We start from the raw sequence: 26069 nt of genomic DNA, 5'->3' as shown, positions 1-26069 counted from the left end.
ATTCATGCATTCATTTGAAAGGAAGAGACAGATTTTCCATCCACTGCTTTATTCCCCAAATGGTTGCAACAGCAGCAAGGCTAGGCCAGGCCTAAGCCAGGAGCCCCATCCAGATCTCCCACGTGGTTGGCAAGGACTTGAGTACTTGAGCCATCACCTTCTGCCCTCCCAAGCTTCTTAGCAGGAAGTTGGGTTGGAAATGGAGTAGTCCGGCCTCCAACTGGCATTCAAATATGGAATGTGGCGTCTTACCCCTTCTGTACCACAATGCCTGCCCAGGTATTTCACCTTTTAGCTTGGGCCTTAAATTATGTCTTCTCATCCATGGTCTCCCAGTGCACAGAGCAACAGACTTCAACACCCTCACAAGACTGGGCAAAGGGAGTGTAAAAGTAGCACCATTGGCCAATAGGGAATGGGGCCTGTGAGATGTAGGAAGTTGTTGCCCTCTTGTGGCCAATGCTGGAAATAACAGCCAAGACATGTTAGCTTTTTGCACATCAGCAGCACCTGGGACTTGTTTAGAACTGTAGAATCATCCCAGCCCTGCTGAATCAGGCTTTGCCAGGCAGTTCAGATGATTCTGATGAATGCCAGAATATTTGAAAGCCATAATTCTCAAGTGACCACATCCCAATATCCCCATCTTCCCCCATCTCCCACTGGGTAGTGCACTCCTCGTTTCAGGTTTTGAGAAAGAACTTCCTGTTTTGAAGTTCATCCTCTCCCTCAGTGTTCTGGTCCCCCAAACCTCCTGCATCACGTTGCATCAGGCCTTCAATGTAATACCTACCTATCCTTAGCAACTAAAAATAACTTGGGGCCAGGCGTTGTGGTGCAGCAGGTTAAGCCACCACTGGTGATGTCATCCCATGAGTGGTGGTTTGAATCCCAGCCTCTCTCCTTCAATCCCGCTCCCCAGTATGCACCTGGGAAGGCAGTGAAGGTCATCCAGGTAGCATGGACTCCTGCCACCTGCGTGGGAGACCCAAGTGGGGTTCCAGTGTCAACGTGGCTCAGCCCTGGCCATGGTGGCCATTTGGGAAATGAACTAGCAGACTTTCAAATTAATAATTTTACCCTCTAACAGCAGGCCTATTTTCTTCCCACTTTTTTGGGACAGTCTATATGGTTTCCCTTTTCTTGTCTTTCTCCACTGAAATTGCTCCTCTTAAAAATGATCAGCCTGGGGGCTGACGCTGTGGCATAGTGGGGAAAGCCTGCAGTGCCCGCATCTCACATGGGCGCCAGTTCAAGTCCCAGCTGCTCCATTTGTGATCCAGCTCTGTTATGGCCTGGAAAAGCAGAAGATGGTGCAAGTCCTTGGGCTCCTGCACCACGAGGGAGACCTGGAGGAGTCACCAGGCTTTGGATCAGCCCAGCTCGAGCTGTTGCAGCCATCTGGGGAGTAAACCAGCGATGAAAGACCTTTCCTTCCTCTCTGTAACTTTTTCAAATAGATTTGGAAGGCAGAGGAGAGACATCCTTATCTGCTGGTTCACTCCCTAAATGGTTGGGCCAGGCTGAAGCCAGGGGACAAGAACTCCCACATAGGTGGCAGCTCAGGCACCTGACATCTACTGCCTCCCAGGCGCACATTAGTAGGAAAGCTGCACTGGAAGTGGAGCTGCTGGGGCTCGGCACCCTGAGGCGAGATGCAGGTGTCCTTCATGGGGCCTAACCCACTGCACCTGCACTCACCCTGTCAGTCAAGATGCACACACAAGGGCATCTGGAATTAACTCCCAGCTCAGGCTGCAGACTCCAGCTTCCTGCCAACACGGGCCCTAGGAGGCAGTGGAGCCGGCTCACAGAGCTGGATTCCTGGCTCGTGCTCCTGGCTGCATTACCTGTCTGGCAACAGCCATGCGACCATTTGGAGAGTTAATCAGTGGACAGGAGTTCCCTATTTCTACTTAAAAAAAAAAAAAAAATACTCCAAACACAACATGGATTAAATAAGCTGCTTCTCTTTCCACTGTTTATTATTAATGTACAAAATATACAAAACCAAAAGAAAAAGAAAATACTTATCCTCAAATCCATTGTGGCTCTAACCCAAGACCCTGCACAAAACCCAACCAATCCACTGTTTTCATAGAAAACAACTGATGCCAAGACAGGTGGAGGAGAGGACTGGGACAGGGTGAAACCATCTTGTTGAATCCATCCAGGAAGGCGCCCGGGAGGGATCCGGAGGTGCCGACAGGGCGAGGCTGGTGGATGCCTCACACTGACAAGGTTCCAGGTGGGGGCAGGGAGCACGCTCAGCTCCGAGAGGCAGTGCATGTAGTGTGACGGTCAGGCCCAGCGTGCTGGGCTCAGAGTTGATGAGAAGCTGGTCTCACTGAAGTCATTTCTGAAGTCTCCAGAATGGCTATGGGCAAAGGCAGGCCAACGCCACTGGCCTCACCCATGCAGCTAGAACTGTCAATGGCTGCAGACATGAATTTGCCATCACTGAACCTAGCAAACCCAGGATGCAGACGTGGGGACAGAAGACTGTGAAGTCTTAGTTGAGAGAGGGCTCTGTGTCAGGCAAGGGGTGGGGACGACGTGATCCAGAACTCAGCTGCAGGCTGACTGAGCCCTCAGTGCAGAGGGATATACCATACCCCTTGAGCATCTCCCCACCCCAGGGGGAGTAATGAACTTGGCTGGGATGGTTTCCTAAGTGCAGCTGATGCCGTGTGGAGGGCCCAGGACAGGAGAGCAGAGGTGTTCTCCAGGGTAACCAGCTTTAGGTTCTCAGGCATGAAAGGTAATACTGGAAAGGGGTTTAGGGTACAGGGTGAAATCTCCTCAAAAAGTGAAGCCAACTGGGTCTCCTCTTCAGTAGTCCAGGGTACAGAACGTGTCCAGTCTCTCTCCTCCCCAGACTGGAGGAAAATATGTACATCAATGCGCACCAGTGATCAGAAACCCCCCAGGAACCCAAGCAGGTGGGAACTGAAGGGGCCGGCTCATCAGCTGGGGAACGGGGAAACGGGCCTCACAGAAGCCATAACAAGGTGGAAGGAGCAAGGCTGCAATCCACGGGGGCGGGGGGGCAGGCGGTCCCTAGGGCAGGGGGGGCCCATTGACACCCGGGTGGTAGAAGGCACAGTTGTTCTCATAGCGGCAGTTGCCCTTCATCATGAAATGTCGGCACACAGGGCGGTTTGACATGTCTGTGGGAACAACGGCAGACTGGTTAGGGGACACGCCAGGAGGCCACCCCCACCCTCACCACCCCATCCACACAGCCCTGGGGAAAGGGCAGGGGGTGGGGCTTGCCATGCATGTGGGGACACCAAGAGACCCAGTGCTCCCTGGCACACCCATGGCACCGGGTCTCCCCTGCTCCCCTGGGACACCACAAGCTGCAGGCAGAGCAGGGAGCGTCCTCACCTCCTCCATGACTGTGGCCTCCATCGTGCCCTCGGTGACCCCCTCCCCCATGGCCAGGGCCATCGTGGCCACGATGCTCGTGAGGAGGTGGCCCTCGGTGGTCGTGGCTTCGGTGACCGGGCACATCATGAGGCCGGTGGCCATGGGGCCCCCCGTGTCCAGGGCCTTCGTGGGGGCGATGTCCACTACTTCCACCCATGCTCCCGCCAGGGCCTTCGTGGGGGCGGTGTCCACCACCACCACCCATGCCACCGCCAGGGCCTTCGTGGGGACGGTGGCCGCTGCCCATGCCACCGCCAGGGCCTTCGTGGGGACGGTGGCCACTGCCACTCCCCATGCCCCCTCCAGGGCCTTCATGGGGACGATGGCCACCACCTCCAACCATGCCCCCGCCAGGGCCCCCGCGTCCGTTTGGGGGTCCTCCCCCAGAGCGACCGCCTCGGGCCCCTCGGAATGGAGGAGGTGGGGGAGGAGGTTCGTTCCCTGCTCGGCCCCCCCGGCCTCTATGGTACGGCCCGGGGCCTGGTCCTGGACCCCCTCGCATCGGGCCTCCCCTCATGGGGTCACCTGGGCCATCCCAGAAGGGGTCACCCCCCCGGGGAGGGGGTGGGGGACCCAGGAGACGCGGACCCACTGGCCCACCAGGGCCTCCGTGGGGACCTGTTGGGGAAAGCAAAGCAGAGAAAGACTGTCAGCCGCGCACTGCACACAGACCGCCGACGCCCACCCTGAACCACCTCCACCTTTCTGATCAATCCCACATGCAGGACTTCACAAACATCGGAATTAAAAGATGTCTATTTTGCTACCAAAAAAAAAAAAAAAGAAATCCATGCATACTTTTCTCCTAATACACACTGGGGACTTCGGTGAAGACCCTCATACACCAGTGTGATGTTCAGCACCCAAGCCCCTTCCCACCCTCCACTCAACCCTACCTGGCATAGGCCCGCCAGGTCCAGGCGGGAAGTGCTGCATGCCCTTGGGGCCCCCAGGGCCTCCTGGTGGGAAACCATTGGCTATTGGACCAGGGCCTAGGAGTCCATGTGGCACTGTTAAGGGAAATGGAGTGAAATAGTCAAGCAAGAGAATTCTAGAAGAATGGCCTCACTTCCCATTTAGGTGTGCCCTACTGACCCTCACGGACCAACACGGCTGAGCGGTGCCCTTTCTGTCCAGTCTCTCCCCCATTCCCTGCCTAGTGGCAACAGCCCGGCCCTGCTTCCCCAACTCTGCTGCAGGCTTCCTCCCCCAGGGCCCTGGGGCTGCCCATGAAGATTACCCAGCATCTGCTTGATCTTATCAGAATAGTCTGGTTGTTTCAGCAGTTCCTCTGAGGGGTGGCTGTTCGGGCTACCCTGTGAAGATACAAGAGGATGTTCACCAGACAGCGGATACAGGGATGGTCAAATAGAAGGTAAGCGGAAAGACGAGCACTGGGGTAGAGAGCTGGGAGATGGCTCACACAGAACCCTAAGGGGGTTCCCAGGGGCGTGGGAAGGGGGAGGAGGCCCGTACCATGATGGAGGTAAGGATCTCCTGGACGTTGATGCCCCCTCCTGCAGGACCTTGGGGGCTCTTCCCAGCACCCATGCTTCCCATGAGATTGGCCAGAACCGGAGGTAACTTAGAGCCTCCTGCACCATCAGGTGAGCCCCCTGACCCCCCAGGCTCCAGGGTCTCAACATACGGGGTCTCATCCATGGAACACTCCTGAAAGAACACGAGGAAAATTAAACTCAAAGTGTAGAGAGAGATTCTCACATGAAAAACCCACCGACATCAAGCACCGTCACAAGCCCCGCCCCCCGCCCCGCCCTGCGACTCACCTCATCCAGGGGGATGAGTTTAGGAGGGATGGGCTCGTAGGGCTCAGGATCCGGCTCGTGAGGGCTGTCCAGAAAGCCACAGTCAGTGGGGAAAGGAACAGACATTGATTCGTGCCCCCCAGCTCTTCCCAGGCCCACCCTCCTCTTAAGGCCCACCCCCCGTGGGGGGGTCTCAGCCCACGGCACCGCAGCGCAAGGACACCGTTCTGCTCACCTCTCCTTGTTCAGGAAGAGCTCCTGAAGGATTCCCTTCTCCCGCTCAGCCTGGATGTAGCGCTCCTGACTGTTACTTCCAGGGGTGACAAGAGGTGAGGGCAGAGCCAGGGGCCGGGGACACACCCAGGGCACCTTCTCCTCCATGTTGTCGTGGCTCAACCGCCGAGCTGTCTCAAACGCGTGTCGGTCTGACAGTATCTCCCGTTTAGCCGCCTCGCCAAAGTCCTTGATCTTATTCACATTTACTATTGGCAAGGGGGAAAAACCGAGAGGGGACGTAAGCAACCAAGCCCTTTAGAAATGCCCCGTACCACCCCGTCATGTAGGAAATCACTTCTCACCTCGCTCCGTTTCATCCAGTTCAAAATAGAAATATTCTCTCAACTTGCCCTCCTCGGGCCACGTCACAGACTTCCTCTTCCTGCCTTTCCGCGTCAGCTGGCTGGGATCCCCGGGACTCTCCACAGGCTTTGCATCCAGAGCCCCCGGCTCCAGGGAGGCTGGAAGAGGCGAGGTTTCAGACCCAGATCCTTCCTTGCAGGACACCCCAGACCTGACCCCATGTCTACCTTACCTGTATCCATGAGCTCTGGGACTTCCACAGGGGGGACGGGGGTGCCCGGACGGTCTGTGTCCATAGTCTCAGAGGGAGGTGCTGGTTCTGGGGAAGAAGGTTTGGCTGTGCTTGGTTCTGTGCTTGTTTTCCCTTCAAAGGGGCTTGGCTATTATGGAAGAGAAAGAAGTTAATGAGCTGACAGAAAAGCTAAGAAAAAGTAAGGGTCCTAGGCAGGATGCCCCAATGGTGCCATATTATAAAGGAAGACCGTCTCCGACCCGGCCCCACCCCTCCCAGCCTCCCTCACCTGTTACACCCTGCCACTGAAGCCTCCTTCTAGGGGCCATACCTTGGCAGCTGTAGGTGACAGCACCTTCTTCTTCTTCTTAATTTTGATGCCTGGGACAGGGGCTGAATTGAGAGCATCCAGAAAGCCCAGGCCTTCCATAGCTAGAAAAAGCACAAAATGAAATCACCAAACCTCCTTTATAATTCCCTTCCTACGTGTAGTCTAGGAAGAAAATGGGCCAGGGGAGACCCCCGCCTCAACTTAGGACACGGTCAGCCGATGGTGACCAAGGGGCAGCGCAGGCAGGAGGATTCACCCAGAAGTCCTGTCATCATTCCACCATCCTCTTGGCAAGAAACTGTGGCTTTGGATTCGACTTAGAGCTCAGGCAACTGCAACAGCAGGGCCTGGGCAGAGCAGACCCCGTGCCAGGAAGGAGTGTCCTGACTGGCCGCCGCCGAAGGTGCCACTCCCTCACTTCTGAAATTGCTCCAAAGCAACCCCACGAAAAGGGAGTTCCAGGGGTGGAAAAATGTAAGGATACCCTGAGAGAAAATAGCTCCTCCCCTGCCTCTGGACATCCATTCCAATTAAAAGCTTGCTCTCAATTAAAAATACACTTGAGAGGCTGGTGCTGTGACACAGTAGGCATCCCATTTGGGTGCCGGATCCGAGTCCTGGCTGTCCCACTTTCGATCCAGCTCCCTGTTAACGTGCATAGGAAAGCAACAAAGGATGGTCCCAGTGATTGGGCCTCTGCACCTGTGGGAGACCCCAAGGAAGCTCCTGGCTTCAGCTTCGCCCAGCCCTGGCCCTTGAGGCCATTTGGGGAGTGAACCAGCAGATGGAAGATCTCTCTCTGCCTCTGCCTCTCTGTAATTCTGTCTTTCAAATAAATAAATACATCTTTAAAAAAAAAGAGTCCCTGCTTTGCTTACGCTGCGGCGGGATGATCTTCACTTTGATCTCTTTGGTGGCATTGGGTGTCGTATTGAGGGGCTTGTACTTCTTCTCTGCAGGGGGCACAGCATCTCCTGGCGCAGCTGCAGTGCTGTCAGGAGAGGAACCGTCACCTTCTCTGACTCCTCTCTTCTCTCCCCTCCCGTCCACAGACCCCCCCCCCCCCAGACATCTGCCACGCAGCCCATACCTCTGCCGCTTGAGGGGGATGGGTTTAAGGTTGTACTTGTCAGAGACCACCACTGCACTGGCGTTCTTCTTCACAGGCACCAGAGACGGCGTCTCCAGCTCCAGTCCTGGGAGAGAGACGCGGTGTTGGCAGGGGAGCCCAGGGCCCCCACTCCTCTGACTTCCTGCCAAACACTCCCCCAGACCTGTATGATGACCCCAAAGCCTCTCCCGTGAGGCCGGCCTACAGCCTCACCAGTGGATCGGAACTTGGCGTGACTGGGTGCTGTGGTTCGAAGAGACTTGGGCTTCTCCTTCTTCTTCTCCGGGGCCTCCTCAGCCCGGGGCTCAGCCTTCACCTCAGTCAAAGGCCGCTCAGGAGGGGTGGTTCGACTCTTCCCCTCCTCTTTACGTTTCTTCTTATCTTTCTCTGTTTCAAAAACACATAGCACAAAGGATTTATTTAAAGAGAAAGCCATCAGAAGTGAAGCAGGCTGGGACACACAAAGCACACAGGACCGAGGCCTCACCAGCAGGCTGAGCACTGCTCTGGGAACGGATGACAGCCATCCAGTCGCTGACAAGGACCGAGGCCAACTTCCGGAGCTCTGCAGGTGAGAGAGGAAACGCCTAAGTAGTTTACATAATTTCATCATTCTTCCAGCAACAGAAAATGGGACATCTGTAAAACTGCTGTAAACATCTATGCAATGGAAAAAGCAATCCAGAGTTTTAAAGCTGAGATACACTTAAAAACCAAAGTCTTAAGTGTCTTTATTTATTTATTTTTTTGACAGGCAGAGTGGACAGTGAGAGAGAGAGAGAGAAAGGTCTTCCTTTGCCGTTGGTTCACCCTCCAATGGCTGCTGCGGCCGGCGCACCGCGCTGATCCGAAGCCAGGAGCCAGGTGCTTCTCCTGGTCTCCCATGGGGTGCAGGGCCCAAGCACTTGGGCCATCCTCCACTGCGCTCCTGGGCCACAGCAGAGAGCTGGCCTGGAAGAGGGGCAACCGGGACAGAATCTGGCGCCCTGACCGGGACTAGAACCCTGTGTGCCGGCGCCGCAAGGTGGAGGATTAGCCTAGTGTGCCGCGGCGTCGGCCAAGTGTCTTTATTTTTTTAAAGATTTGAAAGTCAGAGTTACAAAGAGAGGAGAGATAGTGAGAGAGGTCTCCCATCCACTGGTTCACTCCCAGCTGGCTGCAACTGCCAGAGCTGTGCTGATCTGAAGTCAGGAGTCAGGAACTTCTTCCAGGTCTCTCTCACCGGTCCCTCAAGTGCACCACTGCACCAAACAGCCACCTTGTTGTTTTTTTTTTTAAGTCATTGTCACTAACATCATTCCGGGGAAAAATTAAAAGGTTGCTTAGGCACTGTGGTGTAAAGGGTAAAGCCGCTGCCTGCAGTACTGGCATCCCATATGGGCACCAGTTCAAGTCCAGGCTGCCCCACTTCCAATCTAGCTCTCTTTTATGGCCTGGGAAAGCAGTGGAAGATGGCCCAAGTCTTTGGGGCCCTGCACCCACGTGGGAGACCCAGAAGCTCCTGGCTTTAGATCAGCTCAGCTCCAGCCATTGCGGCCATCTGGGGAGTGAACCAGTGGATGGAAGACTTCCTTCTCTCTCTCTGTAACTCTGCCTTTCTAATAAAATAATCATAAAAAAAAAACACACACCACCACTTGAGTTGCCTATATCCCCTGTCAGAGTGCCTGAGTTGCAGTCCTGCCTCCCCTTCCAATTCCAGCTTCCTGCTAACATACACCATGGGAGGCAGCAGTGATGTCTCAAGTACTGTCACCCACACGGAAGACCTGGATTAACCTGCCAGCTCCTGGCCCTGGCTGTTGTATGCCTTTGGGGAGTCAATCAGTGGATGAAAATCTGTCTCTCTGCCTTTCAAATAAATAGAGAGCTTATAAGTAGGCCAATCTAGGTTTGGGAAATCAGAGAATCAAAAGAATATAATTTGTTTCTAAACATATGAAAACAAGACTTTTGTAGCTTGTTTTGTATCTCCTTTCATATATGGAAAATAACATCTCATCTACAGCACCTCTCTCGCAAATATTTCCATTTACAGGCTCATTTAATTAACTAGAGTATCAAAGAACATTAAAAAATCTAATTTTTCAAAACAGTCACACAATTGCCAATGTCTGTACCTAGGGTAACATAAGCCTCAATGCGTCCCCAATGCAGGAATATCCTAACACCTTGGGGGAGCCAGTGCAAGGCATATATAGATTTCACTATCTAAAGGAATTAGAGTAATTAAATCCACATTCAAATGGGGCAGCTAGCTCAAAGAGGAAACAGAAAAAAGAAGATTGGCAGTGACTGAATGAGAACCCCTGCATTACAGGTCACATTGCCTGTAATTATTACTAAGAATACTCAGAGAGCTGCTCAGTATCTAAAAGGACTCCAACACTGAGAATTAATACAAGAATGGAAAGCTTGGGAATGTTCTGCTACCTGAACAAAACTGTGAGTTCAAATAAACAGGGATGCCAGTGCTCTGTTCCACAGTAAAGGGCCCCAGGCAGGCATGCCTTTTATGGAAGGAACTAGGATATGATTCCCTAAAGCAGCAACCTTGTATTTTTATCAGGATAAAAAAAATACTGATTTCTGCTCTGGTAGAACACTGCCTACATGGTGGGAAACCAGCTTAGGCCTTAGCTGGAGGTAAAGGGACTTGACCTTGACTTAAGCTTCAGGAAAGGCTGGGCCCTTCAGAGCCAGGCTTTTACTTCAAGTCAAACCAGGAGCTCCCAATCAACATGTTGCCCTCAGAGCTGTGGAACACTCCCATCAGTCAGGCTTTTGCCAGTCTCTACAAGAATGCTCATCAGGGGCTGGTGCTGTGCCTTAGCGGGGAAAGCCACTGCCTGCAGTGCTGGCATCCTGTACGGACACTGGTTTGAGTGCCAGCTGCTCCACTTCTGATCCAGCTCTCTGCTACAGGCCAGGAAAGCAGTAGACAATGGCCCAAGTCCTTGGGTCCCTGCACATGCATGGGAGACCCGGAAGAAGCTCCTGGCTTCAGATTAGCCCAGTTCCAGCCATTGCAGCCATCTGGGGAGTGAACCAGTGAAGACACCTCTCTCTCTCTCTCTCTCTCTGCCTCTCTGTAATTCTGCCTTTCGAATAAATACATAAATCTTTTAAAAATAAATAAATAAAAAATGTTTATTGGCAGAAAGTGTGTTTACTATCAGAAAAAGATGCTGAAGGGCCCACAACATGCTACATTTATTGAGAAAGATGGAAATAAATGATAATCGACTCTAGGACTTCTCCCGAAGGACTGGAAGTGTCTGCCTTACACCAAGCAATCTGAAGAATCAGCTTCCAGTTAGCATGTTACCGTAGGTTATAGTCAACGTGACAGAAACAATTTCTACTTGGAACTGAGAACAGGAAAGGAAGGGATAGTTAGAGGGACTAACTTTTTAAAAAGAAAGAAAAGTAAGGTGAGGTAGAAAGAGGAGGGAGTGAGCAGACAATCCACAGATGAGGCAAGAACCGAGGGCAGTGAGCGAGGTCGGGGAAGGACTGGCACCCTACCTTCATCCTCGCTGGACTTGCTCAGTTGCTTCACCAGTTTGGCTGTGTTATTCTACGACAGATGGCAACAGCAGAAAGGTAAATGCCACGAGGAAAGCAAGCCCAGAGCTAACACCCCCTCCTATCACCCAACAGTCCCTCAACAGCAACAGCCCCACTACACCCCTTTACCTACTGTACCTTTACAGCATCTTTGCAGACATACTGATTTAATCCTTAAAACCCTGTAGGCAGGCTTACTTATTTCCATCTCATAGATGAACAAACAGAGGCTCAGAGGTATGAACTACCCAAGCCACATCAAGTCTTTGGACAAATTCCATTCCAATTTTTTTCTACCATTCTCCCTTGAAAGTCCAAGCCTGCAGCTACATCTCTTTCCTCTATGAAGCTCAACCAAAAAGGAAGAATCAGGTTGTAAAGACTGACAGTACCTGCTTAAGGTGGTCCACAGTGAGCGGCAGGTGCTGCAGGGTCAGTAGAATTTGCTGGAGGAGAGGAATGTTATTGGTTGTCTTGGAATACGTCAGCCAATTGTTAAGAAGCTTATAGCCACCAACATCGATAAACCTGCAGGCAGACAAAAGGAGAATCTAGAATGCCCGTCCTTGGTTTTGGAACTCCATATCCTGCATTCCTGGCCTCCATCAGCAACCCAAGAACCCCATGCCTCACGTCCCCACCTGCCGACCACGTGTCCCCATTGCGCCACAGGTCCCTGCTTACTTGACCAGTATTTCTGGAGAGCGGGTCTGCAGGAGAATGTTCAAGTATGTGCACCGACTCACCATCTTTCGTGCTTCCTTCATCAGACTGTAGGGGAGGAGTCAGGGTTAGAAATGGGAAAGCCGGTCTTGTTTTCAGCAGAACAGTGTCCAATCTGTGGAACCCTTAAGAGATCCCTGATGACTTGAGACTTTGAGCGGAGGAGTCACACAGGCCTCCAGTGGGATGGGGATAGATCCAGAGTGACACGGAACCCATGGAAGGATGGAAGACAAATGAGGACACCCCAAAGTCTCTCAGCTGGGGTCGGGAGCATCGCTGCTTCCCTCGCACACAGGAGACATTTGATTCTGCTTCCAGGCGAAGAGTCCCACCCTCAATAACCATCTCTTCAAGGCTTGTGTTTTGGCACAATGGGTAAAGCCACCCCTTGCGACACCAGCATCCCATATTGGAGCATCAGTTAGAGTCCTGGCTGCTCCACTTCTAGTCCAGCTTCCTGCTTATGTACTGGGTCAACAGCAGATGGTCCAAGCACTTGGGTCCTGCTACCCATGTAGGAAACCCTGATAGAGTTTCAGGCTCCTGAGTTTGACCTAGCCCAGCCCCAGCCATTGTAACTCTATCTGGGGAGTGAACCAGTGGATGCAATCTCTCTCTGTTGCTCTTTCAAATAAATCTTCATAATCTGTTCAAGATAGCTTATTTGCTTTCCCCTGGAAAATGAGAGTCCCTGAAGGAAAATGACATTTTGAGTAGGCAGAACATGATTAAAAACAAAAATTCTGTCACCAGGCTCCCCTGCTCTCATTCCCAAGTGTTACCTCCTTGGGGCTCCAGCTCCATTATGGGCACCAACAAAGGACTCTTCCTGTCACTCACCCTGCAGTCACTGGATCGGAATCCTAATCCAACTCTCCCCTTCCTCTCCAGAAGCACCCATTCCTGTCTGCCAGACTGCTAGGCACGTTAGCACACAGCGACCTGTCCTCACAGTGAATGCGAACGACAGACTCACCTGAAGATCTTGGAAATCCCATCCACACTCTTGACTTCCCCATCTCGGTTAAGGAAGCTATCCAGGCCCTTGAGAAGCTCTTTGGGGTCTATGGGACCTGAACCCATGCTTGTGGTTTCTAAGAGGAAACGACAAAACAAACCCAGAGTAAATGGGAGGCAAGGACAGTGCAGCACGCCCTCCAGGGAATCCCACGGCTGCGCCTCACAGCACAGCCCCTCACTGCTCCCTCTACAGCCAGCACCCGCTTTCTGGGTGTTAACTACTGAGGTAGTCCTGGCAAGTTAGGTGGGCGACTGATACATCACTGAGTGGGAAGGCAATCAGATTGGAGCACTGGGGCTCTCTTACCAAGCCAGCTAAACTTCACTAGACTGTATCGGAGCTCACTCAAGTTCCCACAAGATGCTCAGTCCACTAAGCCTTTTGCCCAATATTAGCTCGTCTCACTCAGCTGCTGCTAAATTCGGCTCTGAGAAAGCTTATAGTTTGCACGGAACTGGGCCAATCTTTGGTATTTGGGCCCATTTCTCTTTATCGTGGTCCATTAAGAGGCATAATCACTGCAAATGACAGGATATGTATCACCTGAAGCTGTAGAAGAAAACAATTTGGGGGGGAAAAAATAAGAGAAAGCCTCCCAAGGGATTTGGAGGTGAGGCAGGAGAGCGGGGCTCTGAAATGTCCTTCCAGGCCGTGAGTGGATACCACTCAATTACCAAACCATGCACAAGTTTTTACTGCCTCAAAGGAATATTAGTTTTTGGTTTCAAAAGCAGGCACAAATCTGGCTATTCCCCTTAAAATCATGCCACCATCCAAAGTCCTCAAGAAACTCTTGAAACTAGAAGCCATGGAACCAGCAAGAACGAACAAATAAAGATAAAGGCTGAAAAACTGCCACTAAATTTTAAAGCAGCTACCTTGATCAGATCGGAAAGGGAGTTAAAAGCGAGACTCCTTTTATGGAAAGAACAGAAGTGTGAAGCAATTTCTGGGCCAGAATAAAAATTCTCTAACACTGACTTCTGAGAACCAAGACAGCAAGCCACCTTGGCAATTTCTGCCTTTGGGAAATCAGGCTAACAGTGGGAAGGAAGAGGCAGACGGAAAAACCACCTCCTGTATCCCACACCATGACAGAGCTAACAGACACAATCCCCACAAAAGTGTGGGAAAACGAGCCAGCACTTTAAGAGATGATTCTATTTTATATAGAAGACAGGTTTCTTGTAAGATAATGCCAATCAGTTCTCAGCAAAACCACAAAAGAAAAACATTAACAACCTAAGCTTTTTTAGTCCTCCCAACAAGGTCAACTTCTAACTTTACAGATCCTAACAAACTAGGCAAGCAGCAGCAGCAGAGAAGGCAGCCCAGGAAGGCAGAGCGGGAGTACAATCTTGGTTCTGGCGATCATAACCTGTGGCTGAACCTAGGGAGAGAAGACGAGACGAGACAAGCGGTGAGCCAATCTAGGTCAGCTGTGCTGTTGCCCCTGGCCTGGGAGCTTCACGAGGACAAGGGGAACCTGAGGTCAGAGGGAAAAACACTGACGTCCAATCCTGGAAAGGATTACAAGTTTGTGGGACAGATCCACTGAAGTGTGAAAGAGAAAGGAATTCTTCCCACGTATTAAGACACTATACAGAAATGACACTTGGGATACGATAAAGGGGTATGTGAAAACCAATTTCTCATCTGCTGGAGCCTGGAAAAGCAATGAACAGGTCCAAAGCAGTAATACATATCATTTGCAACCAAGAGAGTAAGAAATTTTCAAAATATTAATCCACACACACATACATACACCTACCATCAGATCCTAAACCAAAAATACGCAATTTGACAAAAAAAGCTTTGAGTTAAACATCACTTTGAGCCAGTCCCTATGAACACAGCTAACTCCATGGGTTTCAACCCAGAGCAGAATATACAAAACCTTGGAGAACTTCCTTTTGCACATCCAACTCTTAAGTTAAGCCAATAGGCCTACTTCCTCCAGAACTAAAAATCTATAGTCATCTGAGCATAAATGCTCCTTCACTAAATAGGGTGCGAGACAAGAGAATATTCATCCTTAGCCAGAAATATGGACCAATGAGTACAAAGGTAAATTCTGCCCGGTGCCCTCTGCTGGGGATAGCAGCCAAGTACTTTTAAATTCCTTTTTATAAACAGCAAGAATAAAAGCCCTAACAGTCAAGGGAGGCTACAGAAATGTTAACTATTGACCTGTATCTTGGAAATGCGAGTTTTGTTTCATGAGCACCAGCCATGTGATAAATTCCAAGTGGGTTTTTCTCATGATGGCTTTAACCCAGATTTTTACTTTTTTAAAAAATTAAGGGCCCCGAGTGTTTGAAATCCTAGCTCCCTTACTTTGAAACAAAGAAGCTCCAAGTCACTCAAGTAGACAGGAATAAAGAGCTTAACAGAGCCAGCCCAGGCCTATAGTGGAGAATGCAAGGGAGCTGAAAAGGGAAAACACGCAAGGGCAGCGATCGAGTGTAGTAACATTACCTACTTAGGGTCTGGAGCCTCGAGTGAAAGCTTTCTGGAACCATAAATATTCCAGGGCCATGACTGTTTTCTTCTAATGAGCTGCTACTTTTCTTGAAGGCAGAACATATTAGAAAGCTGGAGGCAGCCCCTGGCCTACCTCCACCACGTCAAGTTATGGTTTCCTTATGGATGCTGCACACAGGGCCATGCACTGCTTTGGTGCAAAGCACTGGGAATTTTTATCACACTGTGACACGATTCCTGCCTCCAGAATGAATTTTACTTGAAAGTTATTCAATTTAAAAGGGGAAAAAAAAATATGTAACTTGGCTATTTATTCCAAACCCATCGCCAGTAGGACTGAATTGGTTCAGGACAAAAATTCTATAAAGAGCCCATTAAAAAGGAACAGGACTATCTTCTAACAAAAGGACAAAGTCCCAAGTTTACCTTCATTTAGAAGCCTTGGCACTTCAGGATATCCCTTTACTGCCCTTTTCCTTGTTTTAGGCATTTCTTAGAACTCAGCAGTGAACAGAACCTCTCAGGTGACTGGCAAGAGCCCATCTTTATTCTGAGTACTAAGTCCCTACCCCTCAAAACCGTTTTGAGAACCTGGTACATGAGTTTTCCAGATGCTTAACTGCTTTTCAATAGGATGCAAAAACCATACATATCATCCCCACCCTTAAAAAGGATCTCAAAATACTACTAGTCACAAACTACGAGGAACAGGATCTCCAGATAGATTGTTCCCCTGGTAGGCCTCGTTCTCCAGCTCTTATGTGAAGAACCATCTTCTTAATTAATCCCCTGTTCACTAGCGATCAGGAACCCCAATGGGCAGACTGCAGCTCCCAAGGAATGTATACTGCAGAGGCACATGGCAAACTGCTTAAGAGATAAAAAAATAATAATAAAAGAACTTGTGGCCAACAGACACATCGAAGAGTCCCTCCCATCCAATCCAGATCCTTTTAATAATGTAAGAACCCATCCCGAGAGGATTAGTCCTAAATCACTACAGGACAGCTCTACAGAATGGTTTCCGGTCCTGGATTCTGTCTAGAACCTCTCCATTGCAATGCAGGATTTTTTTTAAATGAAAGTAGGAGAGCTTGATAAAGATTGACTTTGAAAAGTTGAGGGAAGAAAAGCAAGAAAAGAATTGGACACCGAATACCACTGATAGGGCATGGCTTTCAAACATGCACCAATTGCCAAAGCAAGTTGAAAATGAGGACATTATTTTTGCATTAATGCTTTTAAGGAATTTCTTAGAAGAGCAGGAAAAAGAAATTCTACAAAGGTGACTCCTTGGAAAAAAATGGAGGTTGTGAAATGTAATACCAGAAATGATTTTGCTTACCAGAAACCGTAGCTTCATTCCCCCTGCCTTGAGTTTACAACTGCCGCCTCCTTTCCTAAAGATTCACTTCTCATCCTAGTACCAATGTGCAGGAAAACTACGTAACTGCAGAACGTGACACAGCACTGAAGACAAAGAGCTCACCCCCAAACCGAGGTGGGAATAGGGCAATTTAGGAAGTTCTAAAAGTACCCCACCTCCCCCATATTCTCAGAGAACACAAAGCGACCAAATGCACAAGGCTCAAGGACTGGCTCCCCGGTAGAAATGGCACATTTGTTCATTAGGCCGTTTGTCTAAAGTTACTCTCTGATCACAAGCCCGTGTGTCTTCCCCAGCCTCCCCCAACACATATACGCCCGCACTCACGCTCCCTCTCTCTCTCACACACACACACACACGCTGACCCCTGAAAGCTTCCCAGGCTTAAAGTACAGTTGAGGTTTACTGGTTCTTCACTCTTGGCAACTGAAGTGGGGAAAACTTCCAAGCAATTGTGATGAGTGAAGGAAGGTGAAAATCAAAGCAAGGGGCTGATCATTAAATATAAAAACTACATCTACCCAAGGAGATGTACAGCCTTGATAGCTAAATCCTAAAAGCATTTGTCTTTTAAGACTTTTAAAAAACGATTTTATCTAAAAGAAAATACAGAAATTGTCTTTGCCTAGCAGCACTGAGCACAGGGAGCCCAGAAGGAATCTGCCCAGGGGTGGAGTCTGAGGGTGGAGAGAGGAGGAAGCAAGCGGATTACATCACCTTTCATTGCTGCTCCTCCCCCTCACCAAGTGTCTAGGGCGGCCCTAGGCGCCGGATGGCAGAAGGGGGAGAAAAAACAACAAAGAAGGAGGGCGGCCATCTTGTCATGGAGAAGAGGACTCAGAAGGTACAAAGCCGCCCCGGCCCTGCCGGCAGCTCGTTACATTATAAACACCCCTTTTCAGTTGAGTAACAAAAACCGGCAGCCCATCCTCAATAACTCTCGATCTATTTTGAATCATTTAAGAGCGTAATGAAAAGCAGTAAAATATTAAAAACAATTTTCTGCGGGAAAGAATTCAATTTGCCAAGGAAGTTCAATCTGCTACCGCTGACCACCCCCATTATCCCAAAACGGGAAAGGGGGAGGACTTGAGCCCCCCTCAACAATAGGGTTGAGGTGGGAGGACAGGAGAAAAATGGGTCAAGACACAACCTGCACCGCCGCCGGGAAGACAAAAGGACAAGGAAAAGTCGCCATTTTGAAGCAGGGAAGAAAAAAAAATTCCTTTTAACGACACAAATCTTTTAGAAAGCTAGCATTCAATGCACTAAATAATGGCTTTTAAAATTATACTCCTGTATTCCACATTCCCCAACCCTCTATTTCAACTGTATCCCCCCCACCAAAAAGATACCAAGTTAAAATGTAATTAATCAGTTTGCTTTTAAATAACCTATGCAACCTGCAACAATTACAAAACATTCTTTACCGCCCCAACTGTTATATTGTATGTACTGGCACTAATATTATTTTGCCCTAAATTAAGTGTCTTGCAATCTTTATTCCTAGATTGCCACGTATTTAACCACACAAATATACCCCAAGCAAATTACATTAAAATTGAGAGGATTTAACAATCATTTAAAAAGTCATAGCCAGCTGTTTTTTTCTCTGCCCATCTCCTTACCCTGCAATCTTTATGTACAGATTGCTTATTAATCTGGCAAATTGAAAGGCACCCTGCGTGTCTCACACACAAAGAAGTGGGACTCTGGGCCTCAAGATCCACCATCTTTTGTATGTGAGCTCATTAACCCTTTTGAAGACTGCTGCTAACCGGAGGAAGGCAACCCGTTCCTCCTTATAAAAAGTAACCACTATGGCTTTGGCAGTCTGGAAATTGGCTGGATTACCAAGGGTTAACCATCAAAATCCTCACTTGCTGGCCCTCCCTCCACCCTCTCCAGGCCTGCAGCAGAGCAGGGAAGAGGTAGGTGGTAGGGGAGAGAGAACAAGACTGTTCAGACCCCAAGGCCCGTTTTTTAATGGAGACCAAGTGACCGGCTCGGTCCTTCTCCAGTTCTATTTGTTCTACGGTCTCATTGCTTCCTCTCATTAGTTTTGGTTTCACAACGGGAAACGTTGATTTCTTGTTGCAAGGCTGGTTTTTGAAAATTCGACACTTACTATCCAATTTTTTTGCGACGTCAGCACCTCGGGCTCAGGGGGGAGGGGGGGTAAAATTTTGGAGGAAAAAAAAAACAACCAACCAGGACCCAAAACTCAAATGACTTGGGGGGGCCTCATTGGATCAAAAAGTCTCTTTAAAAAAAATAAAGGCCGACTCAATATTCATTTCCCCCCCCACCCAACTCCATATAGGGAGGGGGGTCGCAGAAAAAAAATTCTGAGTGGATTCAAAAAAGTAAGCGCTGGATGAGTGGACTTGGGCGGGTTTGGGCAGGGAGGGTGGCTGATTATTGTTTGCAGTTATGTGGTGACGGTCCTTCGGCCGCAGATTTCAAGTCCCAAGCAGCGTGGGCTGGTGGGGTGGGCAAGTGGGAGGGGGCAGAAGACACAGTGGTTGGGCTGGTGGCGGCTGTTTCCCTTTCCCCCCTCAGGATCCTTTCAAGGGCTTAGATGTTGCTGCGGCTTGTTTCTGCTTTCCTCGTGGCCGGCCTGTCTTTCTCCGAGAAAATTCAGACCTGGGGTGAGAGGAACACAAGGGAGAAAGAGGTCATCAGTACGGGCAGCCTTTCCAACACCCTGGAGAGCCATCTTTGTTGTCCCCAAGCACACCTCCACGTCCCGCTTCCAACACAGCCCATTTCGTACAGAAGCCATGGGTCGCAACCGAAACCACTGCTACCCCGCGCCCCAGACCAACGGGCTCCGCGAAAACAGCCTCAGCCTCCAAACAACAAGTACCCAAACTTACCTCTAAACGAACCCCAGAATGGCGGCTGCCCGATCGGGCAGAGTTTTTTATACCCGGACGCCGCCCAACGCGCCCAAACGTGCTAGTGAAACGCCCTTGTCGCGAGACATTGTGCGCGAGGCGTGAACTCATTGGTCCACCCGAAAGACAACTCGCCATCTGATTGGCCCCACTTCCTTTCCCCTTCGCTCAGCCCCTTCCCCTGAGCATCCTCTTCCGCCTCCTTCGTGCCCCGCCCGCGGCGTGCGCGTGACTGGGATCTTAGCCCCGCCCTTTCCTCCGCTCCCACCACTTCCGCCCTCGAGAACGTGTCTCACCCTGGGTTGGTAGAAAGGAAACGGCGCATGCGCACTTAGAGGGCTCCGGACAAAATCGCCTTCAAAAAAGCTCAAGACGAGAGCTCCAAGTATGGAATGTAGGAATGGTAGTGATCGGTCCCCCAAAAAAGAAATTTCGAGGGCTAATTTGATTGTGACGCAGTTGAAATTAGTTTCTCCCCCCGCCCCCCTTCTGCACTTCCGTCCTGACGCAAACGCGCCGCAGCCTTCCGCACTGCGGGCCGGCCCTTAGCCCTACCTTAGCCAGTTCCCTGGAGCATGCGCAGTCGCTTCTCCGGGCGTGCCTGCCGGGGGGCCTCCGGCAAGATGGCGGCCTCCGTATTGAACACGCTGCTGTGGCGGGTTCCTAGACTTTCGCTTTTCAGAAGTGCCTACGGAGTTCAGGTAACTCCTCGGAGGACCTTTTGCACAACCGTATCTTTGGTGTACCCTCTCTAGGTTGTCGCTGCACTGCCAGGAACCCACGAACGGAGACCTTCCCACGTGCTTTGTCTCGGCTGTCTAGTCTACGCCTTACTTCCTGCATCCACCCCTTACCCCGACCAGTGCTGTGCGCATTGCCTGACCTGGGCCGATCGAGGGCTAAGAACCAGGGTTAGGTATCATCCTCGTCCCCAAATCCCGTCTCGGCAAAAGAACTAGGTGATGACTTTGGCCCCTTGGTTCCGCATAGCTGGATGCAGGTGGTTAACTCTGATGTCCCAGAGTGCCCTTTGATTGAAAAGACACCCTCCCTGCTCCCTCCCAGGAAAGCCAGCAGACATTGTCGCCCCCTGGGACCGGTTTCAGTGTCTTGTCTTATGGTACATGAGAACTTAGTCCTGTGAACGGATGTTGCCCTTCGGCCTCACGTACTCACCACTCTGGAGGTTCTTGGTGGGGCAGGGGGGACAGGACGGCTTGCCAGCTGCCACTCCCTGAAGTGGGGCTGAAGACCGGTGACGGAGGTCACCTCGGAGTTAATAATAGGCCCCGGAGCTTTACGGCCGGCGTTAGGACTCAAGCTTGTTTTGTCCCATGGAATGTTGACCTTCAACTTTGTATTAAACCGGGAACTCTGGTGACCGAACTGGGTTGGATTGGCGACTCCCCCGCCTCCCCACAGTACATCTTAGTTTTCAGAGACTGGACAGCCTCCCTTTTCTTCCGCCAAACTCTGTTTCCCATAAGCACGAATACCTTTTATGTGCCAGGTTCTTAAATCTTCCCTCTCAGATAAGAGCACTTCCCAATCACCTATCCAAGTTACCCCCTAACATTGGGTTTTCTTTCAGGATCCAGGTGGAGAGAAGTATGGCTTTAGACTTTTTTCAGTTTAACAACAGAGATCATAGCTCTTCTTGCTGTATTCTGCTAACACAAGGGCTCTGCGTTCCCCTTCTTCCCAAAGTGTGACAAGCAAAACAGTTGACATCTTTCCATCAACTCGTTCTCTGTTTTCCCCTCCTTTATAGGTGCCCTTCCAGACTCTTTGCTCCAAAGCCCCCCCTGAGAAAGATTCTTTGCCCACTGGTCCCATTTCCCCGTATAAGGATGAACCCTGGAAATACCTGGACTCAGAAGGTATCCGTGCATGGTGGGACCTGGGGTAGACAAGCGGGGTCTGAGATAAGTGGACAGAAAGAACCTCTGTCCTGCCGGGGAGTGACTTGTGTGGGCTTTCATTTCAGAATACCAGAACCGCTATGGTTCTCGCCCGGTCTGGGCTGACTACCGCCGCAACCACAAAGGTGGGGTACCCCCACAGCGGACTCGAAAGACATGTATTGTGAGTTTCTGAGGGCTGGGAGGTCGGGGGGTGGAGGCCCTAGTGACCGTGGCAGCAGCACTTTTTTGAACACCTTTGACTGCGAGCGCCTTCTCTCTGCAGCGTAAGGATAAAATCGCCGGGAATCCCTGCCCCATCTGTCGGGATCACAAGTTGCACGTGGACTTCAGGGTAAGGAGGATCCTTTCTCCAGAATGAGGATTTGGGGGCTTTTTGTGACACTACAGGGATTGTTGCAGGTGCCCCACATTTCTTTGTGCCTTTGTATGTATTTTGCAGTGATTTTCTGGCAACATAAAAACACTCCTGGGGCAGGCATTTGGCATAGTGGTTAAGGCACTGCTTGGGACTCCAGCATCCCTTATTGGAGTACGCAGCCCTATTCCCAGTTCCGCCTTCCTGTTAATGTGTATCCTGGGAAGCAGCAGGTGATTGCTCAAGTAGATGGATCCCTGCCAACCGCACAGGAGCCTGGATTTAGTCCTGGACTCCCGGCTTTGGTTTGTAGCAGCCCTGGCTATTGAAGGCATTTGGGAAGTGAACCAGCAGATGGGAGTTCTTTCTCTGTCTCTATGTCCCGTCCCCCCCCCAATCTCTGGCCTGTTGCTTTATGCTGTGGATTATACTGAAAAGCCTTATGCTGTGCCTGTGGAGTTTATGGTCTACATCGGCAGGTAGGGGAAATGCCCTTTTCTAATCGGATAGCAATGTCAAGACTCATGTATAGTCATTACAATTACTGACAGGTGTATTGGCCTTCTTTTTTCCTGTGGGTTTCTTTATTCTTTCATCATGTTCAGTAGTGTGCTAGGACACCTCAGCTGGGGCTGAAACACAGTAATAGAGCATTTTTTCAGAAAGCCTTCGTCATGAGGACAAGATTTGTTCCTTAAAGAATGTGACAGCGTAGAGCTGCCGCCTTTAGGAAAGTGCTGTTCTGAGCCTGTAGTGAAGGTGTTAGAGGGGAAGCTGAGCGGCTGTCCATCGGAAAGCTGGAAGGTGTTGGTGTGCCAGTCAGCAGGTGGGGTATCCCAGAGCTGGAAGGTACGAGCTGCAAACCCCTCGGATAATTGCCCGCTTCCAACTGTGTACGACTGGTCTTTAAAAAATATATATTTATTTATTTGAAAGGCAGAGTTAGAGAAACAGAGAGAGAAGGAGAGAGAGGTCTTCCATCCATTGGTTCACTCCCCAGATGGCCGCAACAGCTGGAGCTGTGCCAATCTGAAGCCAGGAGCCGTGAGCTTCTTCCAGGTCTCCCACGTGGGTGCATGGACTTGGGCCATCTTCTACTACTATCCCAGGCCACAGCAGAGAGCTGGATGGGAAGTAGAGCAGCTGAGTCTCAAACCAGTGTACATATGGGATGCAGGCACTGCAGATGGTGGCTTTACCTGCCACACCACAGCACTGGCCCTGACGATTGGTTTTGAAAGCAATAGACCAATTGCATGGCCAAGGGAGTCAGAAAGATTACAGACTGAGTAGCACATATGCTTCTCACTCCATTCCATAAACCTACCTGCTGTTTCTTCAAGAGTCTCATTTCCTCTGATTACTTTGCTAGCTGAGAATCGTTCTATGTAATTAAAGATGCAAAATTGTTCTGAGTATGTATTATATTCAGTGTGCTGTTATGTACATTAAACACTTACACGTGCAGATGACAGCATTCTTGGGGGTGATTTCTGGACTTTCCAGTAACCATCCCGACTGCTTGCCCAAAGGCTGGCTTTAGAATCTAGGTACTGCAGAGGGGATTTCTCCGTGAGGTCAGTGACAGAGTCGAGAATGTGCATGTGAGGTGGCTGGTCCCCAAAGACCTTTCTGCTCTCCCCTCATGGCCCTCTACCATTCTCCTCTGCAGAACGTGAAGCTCTTGGAACAGTTTGTCTGCGCCCACACGGGTATCATCTTCCATGCTCCATACACAGGTTTGCCCGTCATCCCTGCCAGCACCCGAATATTATCTCCTTGACTGTGCAGTTAAACAGGTGGCTCCTGCTTACAGCGTACAAAGTGTATTTGAACCTCGTGGTTTAGTGAGGATACTCACATGCTGAACCAGTTATCTGTTGGCAGAAGGTACAGGCAGGTACCTTTGTAAGCAAACTGAGTGTAGTTCTTAACAAAATAAATGTTGGTGGTTGTTTCTCTTCTATTATAAAGTTTCTTCTCTTTTACAAAAGGTTTGCATCATAGTTAGTGGTCAGATAAGTTCTTATGCTGTTCATTGAAAGTTCAGTTAAATTTTCCAGAATTGGCATTGTGAGTTTGGCAGTTCAGAAATATATGTAGCCTCTAACCGTGGCCTCAGGCCAGATCTAGCCCTTTGCTCTCCATTTGTTTTCGTATTGTCCACAGCTGCTTCCAGGTTACAGTGGCATAGTAGCTGAGACAGAGACCACAGAACCTTTGAGACCACAATATTAACTGTGTGGCTCTAAGCAGAAAACTGGCCAGTCTGTGCTCTGAAGCAAGGTGAATTTGCACAATGCTGAATCCACCATTATTGGAGGTGGCAGATGATCAGTGTTCAGTTTGTCGGAGCTTTTTATCTTTCCGCTGTAGAAGGCAGAAGGGACAGTTGTTGCTACTCTGAGATCACCCTCCCCAGATCTGGAATCACGTCTCCCCATAGCGGGTCTTTCTCTGCGGATTGTCCCCTTCTGTCCTTTAGTCACCCACACTTGCCCTTTGGATTATGTTCTGCTTCCAGTCTTGCGGCCTTTGTTACGTGGCTTCTGTGTGGTGCTGGGCCCTCCCCCTGAAGCTTCATCCCAGCTCTTAGTAGGTGGGGAGGATTGTACCCATGGAGCAGACGGGAAAGTGGAGGCCCACGAGGGAGTCAGGCGGACAGGGTGTTTGGGTAAAGCTGTATTCCAACTCAGTTCTGTCCCCGTCCAGAGCACCTGTGTTCTGTTACTCACTGTGCCATATAGGATGAGCACCACATTAACCATTCTTCTCCCCACAGGAGTCTGTATGAAGCAGCACAAGAAGTTGACCCAGGCCATCCAGAAAGCCAGAGATCACGGTGAGTGTGAAATGGGGCACCAGGCAGTTTTGTTAGGCTCCTTTTGTGAGGTGCCTCCGATCTGGAGCATTGCTGCAGATGGCCTGTCTGAGAAGGAAACACCCTGAAGTCCTTGTCTTACTGCACTCCCTGTCCCCTCTCCTGTCCTTGCCATTGCCCCTCCCTTTGTTGTTCATCTCTCCTTACCCCCCCCCCTTTTTTTTGACAGGCAGAGTGGACAGTGAGAGAGACAGAGAGAAAGGTCTTCCTTTGCCGTTGGTTCACCCTCCAATGGCTGCCGCGGCCGGCGCACTGCGCTGATCCGATGGCAGGAGCCAGGTACTTCTCCTGGTCTCCCAGGGGGTGCAGGGCCCAAGCACCTGGGCCATCCTCCACTGCACTCCCTGGCCACAGCAGAGAGCTGGCCTGGAAGAGGGGCAACCGGGACAGAATCCGGCGCCCCGACCGGGACTAGAACCCTGTGTGCTGGCGCCGCAAGGCGGAGGATTAGCCTAGTGAGCCGCAGTGCCGGCCTCTCCCCTCCCTCTTACTCTGTGACTTAGGGTTCCACTGCTATAGCAGGCTGTGGACAGTTCTGGCCCTGGCCACACAGCACCTTTGTACAGACAGTGAGAAGTCTCCTGCTGGGTTTGTGCTCTCATAGCCATGGTGCACGGCTGTACGGGCAGTATGAGCTCATACCAGTTGCCTTTGTGTAATATACACCGTGCATAAGTGCACCTTTTACGGGGGCATCTTTTCTTATTGTCTTAGTCCCCTGTTAGGTCCCTCTGTGGCCCCTCCCTCATTTTGTCCTTTTAATCTCCAGGTCTCCTCAGGTACCACATTCCCCAGGTTGAGCCCCGGGACCTTGACTTCAGTACCTCTCACGGAGCTGTGAGTGCCACTCCACCAGCCCCCACCCTGGTTTCCGGCGATCCCTGGTACCCGTGGTACAGCTGGACACAGCCACCAGAGAGAGAACTGTCCCGCCTTCGGCGGCTCTATCAGGGCCATCTCCGAGAAGAGAGCGGCCCTCCGCCTGCAGCACCAGCAGAAGCCCCCTCCAGTGAGGGGGCGGGCTCCCAGAGTGCTCTGCAGGGGCTGTAGCCTGGGAAGGCAGCCTGCGGGTTAGGAGACAGTGCCTAGGGTTACGTGCTTGGATGTACCTTGTCAAATTGTATTTACTGTGTGGCCAGCAGCAGGTCCAGGGAGAACATGGTTGGTGATGAAGGGGTATACATTCATCGGGCTGAGGGGGCCAGCACAGGTGTGTGTGGAAACTGTCCCCTATATACTGTAAATAAATGGGCTGAACATTCGGCTGCTGCTTCTTCAGATTTCTGCCACCTCAGCTTCTCCACAATAAAGCTTTATCTCCTGTCTCTGGCTTGCTTTGGGCGTGGATGAATGCTACTGGGGGCGGGGG

General features: G+C 50.7%; 2 protein-coding genes across 5 annotated transcripts; one reads left to right on the top strand and one right to left on the bottom strand.

Moving 5' to 3' along the window:
* Positions 1–1954: 1954 nt before the first annotated feature.
* PPP1R10 (protein phosphatase 1 regulatory subunit 10) lies at positions 1955–20069 on the bottom strand. 3 transcript variants are annotated; one of them, XM_051854895.3, is made up of 20 exons: positions 19836–20069; positions 18768–19285; positions 12724–12841; positions 11706–11792; positions 11414–11549; positions 10980–11031; positions 7939–8016; positions 7665–7838; positions 7431–7536; positions 7219–7331; positions 6341–6441; positions 6010–6157; positions 5777–5935; positions 5434–5680; positions 5220–5283; positions 4909–5103; positions 4673–4748; positions 4329–4442; positions 3391–4050; positions 1955–3170 (listed from the first exon to the last, which is right to left on the bottom strand). In XM_051854895.3, the coding sequence occupies exons 3-20, from the start codon at positions 12828–12830 to the stop codon at positions 3061–3063; spliced, it is 2727 nt and encodes a 908-aa protein (XP_051710855.1). In that variant the 5' UTR covers positions 12831–12841; positions 18768–19285; positions 19836–20069; the 3' UTR covers positions 1955–3060. The 3 variants fall into 3 exon arrangements, with proteins under 3 accessions (XP_051710855.1, XP_051710853.1, XP_089190460.1); XM_051854893.3 differs by lacking the exon at positions 19836–20069 and adding an exon at positions 19519–19651; XM_089334334.1 differs by lacking the exons at positions 18768–19285; positions 19836–20069 and adding an exon at positions 16598–16943.
* On the top strand, positions 20034–26025 carry MRPS18B (mitochondrial ribosomal protein S18B). Of its 2 annotated transcripts, XM_002714332.6 has the most exons (7): positions 20139–20240; positions 21311–21419; positions 21527–21624; positions 21727–21795; positions 23492–23558; positions 24602–24661; positions 25470–26025. In XM_002714332.6, the coding sequence occupies exons 1-7, from the start codon at positions 20163–20165 to the stop codon at positions 25748–25750; spliced, it is 762 nt and encodes a 253-aa protein (XP_002714378.3). In that variant the 5' UTR covers positions 20139–20162; the 3' UTR covers positions 25751–26025. The 2 variants fall into 2 exon arrangements, with proteins under 2 accessions (XP_089190461.1, XP_002714378.3); XM_089334335.1 differs by lacking the exon at positions 23492–23558 and having other exon boundaries at positions 20034–20240.
* The last annotated feature ends 44 nt before the right edge of the window (positions 26026–26069 follow it).

This window comes from Oryctolagus cuniculus, chromosome 5 (assembly GCF_051225735.1).
Source record: "Oryctolagus cuniculus isolate XC-2025 breed Fujian yellow rabbit chromosome 5, ASM5122573v1, whole genome shotgun sequence".
Classification (NCBI taxonomy): Eukaryota; Metazoa; Chordata; class Mammalia; order Lagomorpha; family Leporidae; genus Oryctolagus; species Oryctolagus cuniculus.
The sequence above is the reverse complement of the archived record's forward strand: the minus strand, read 5'-3'. Positions and strand labels throughout refer to the sequence as shown.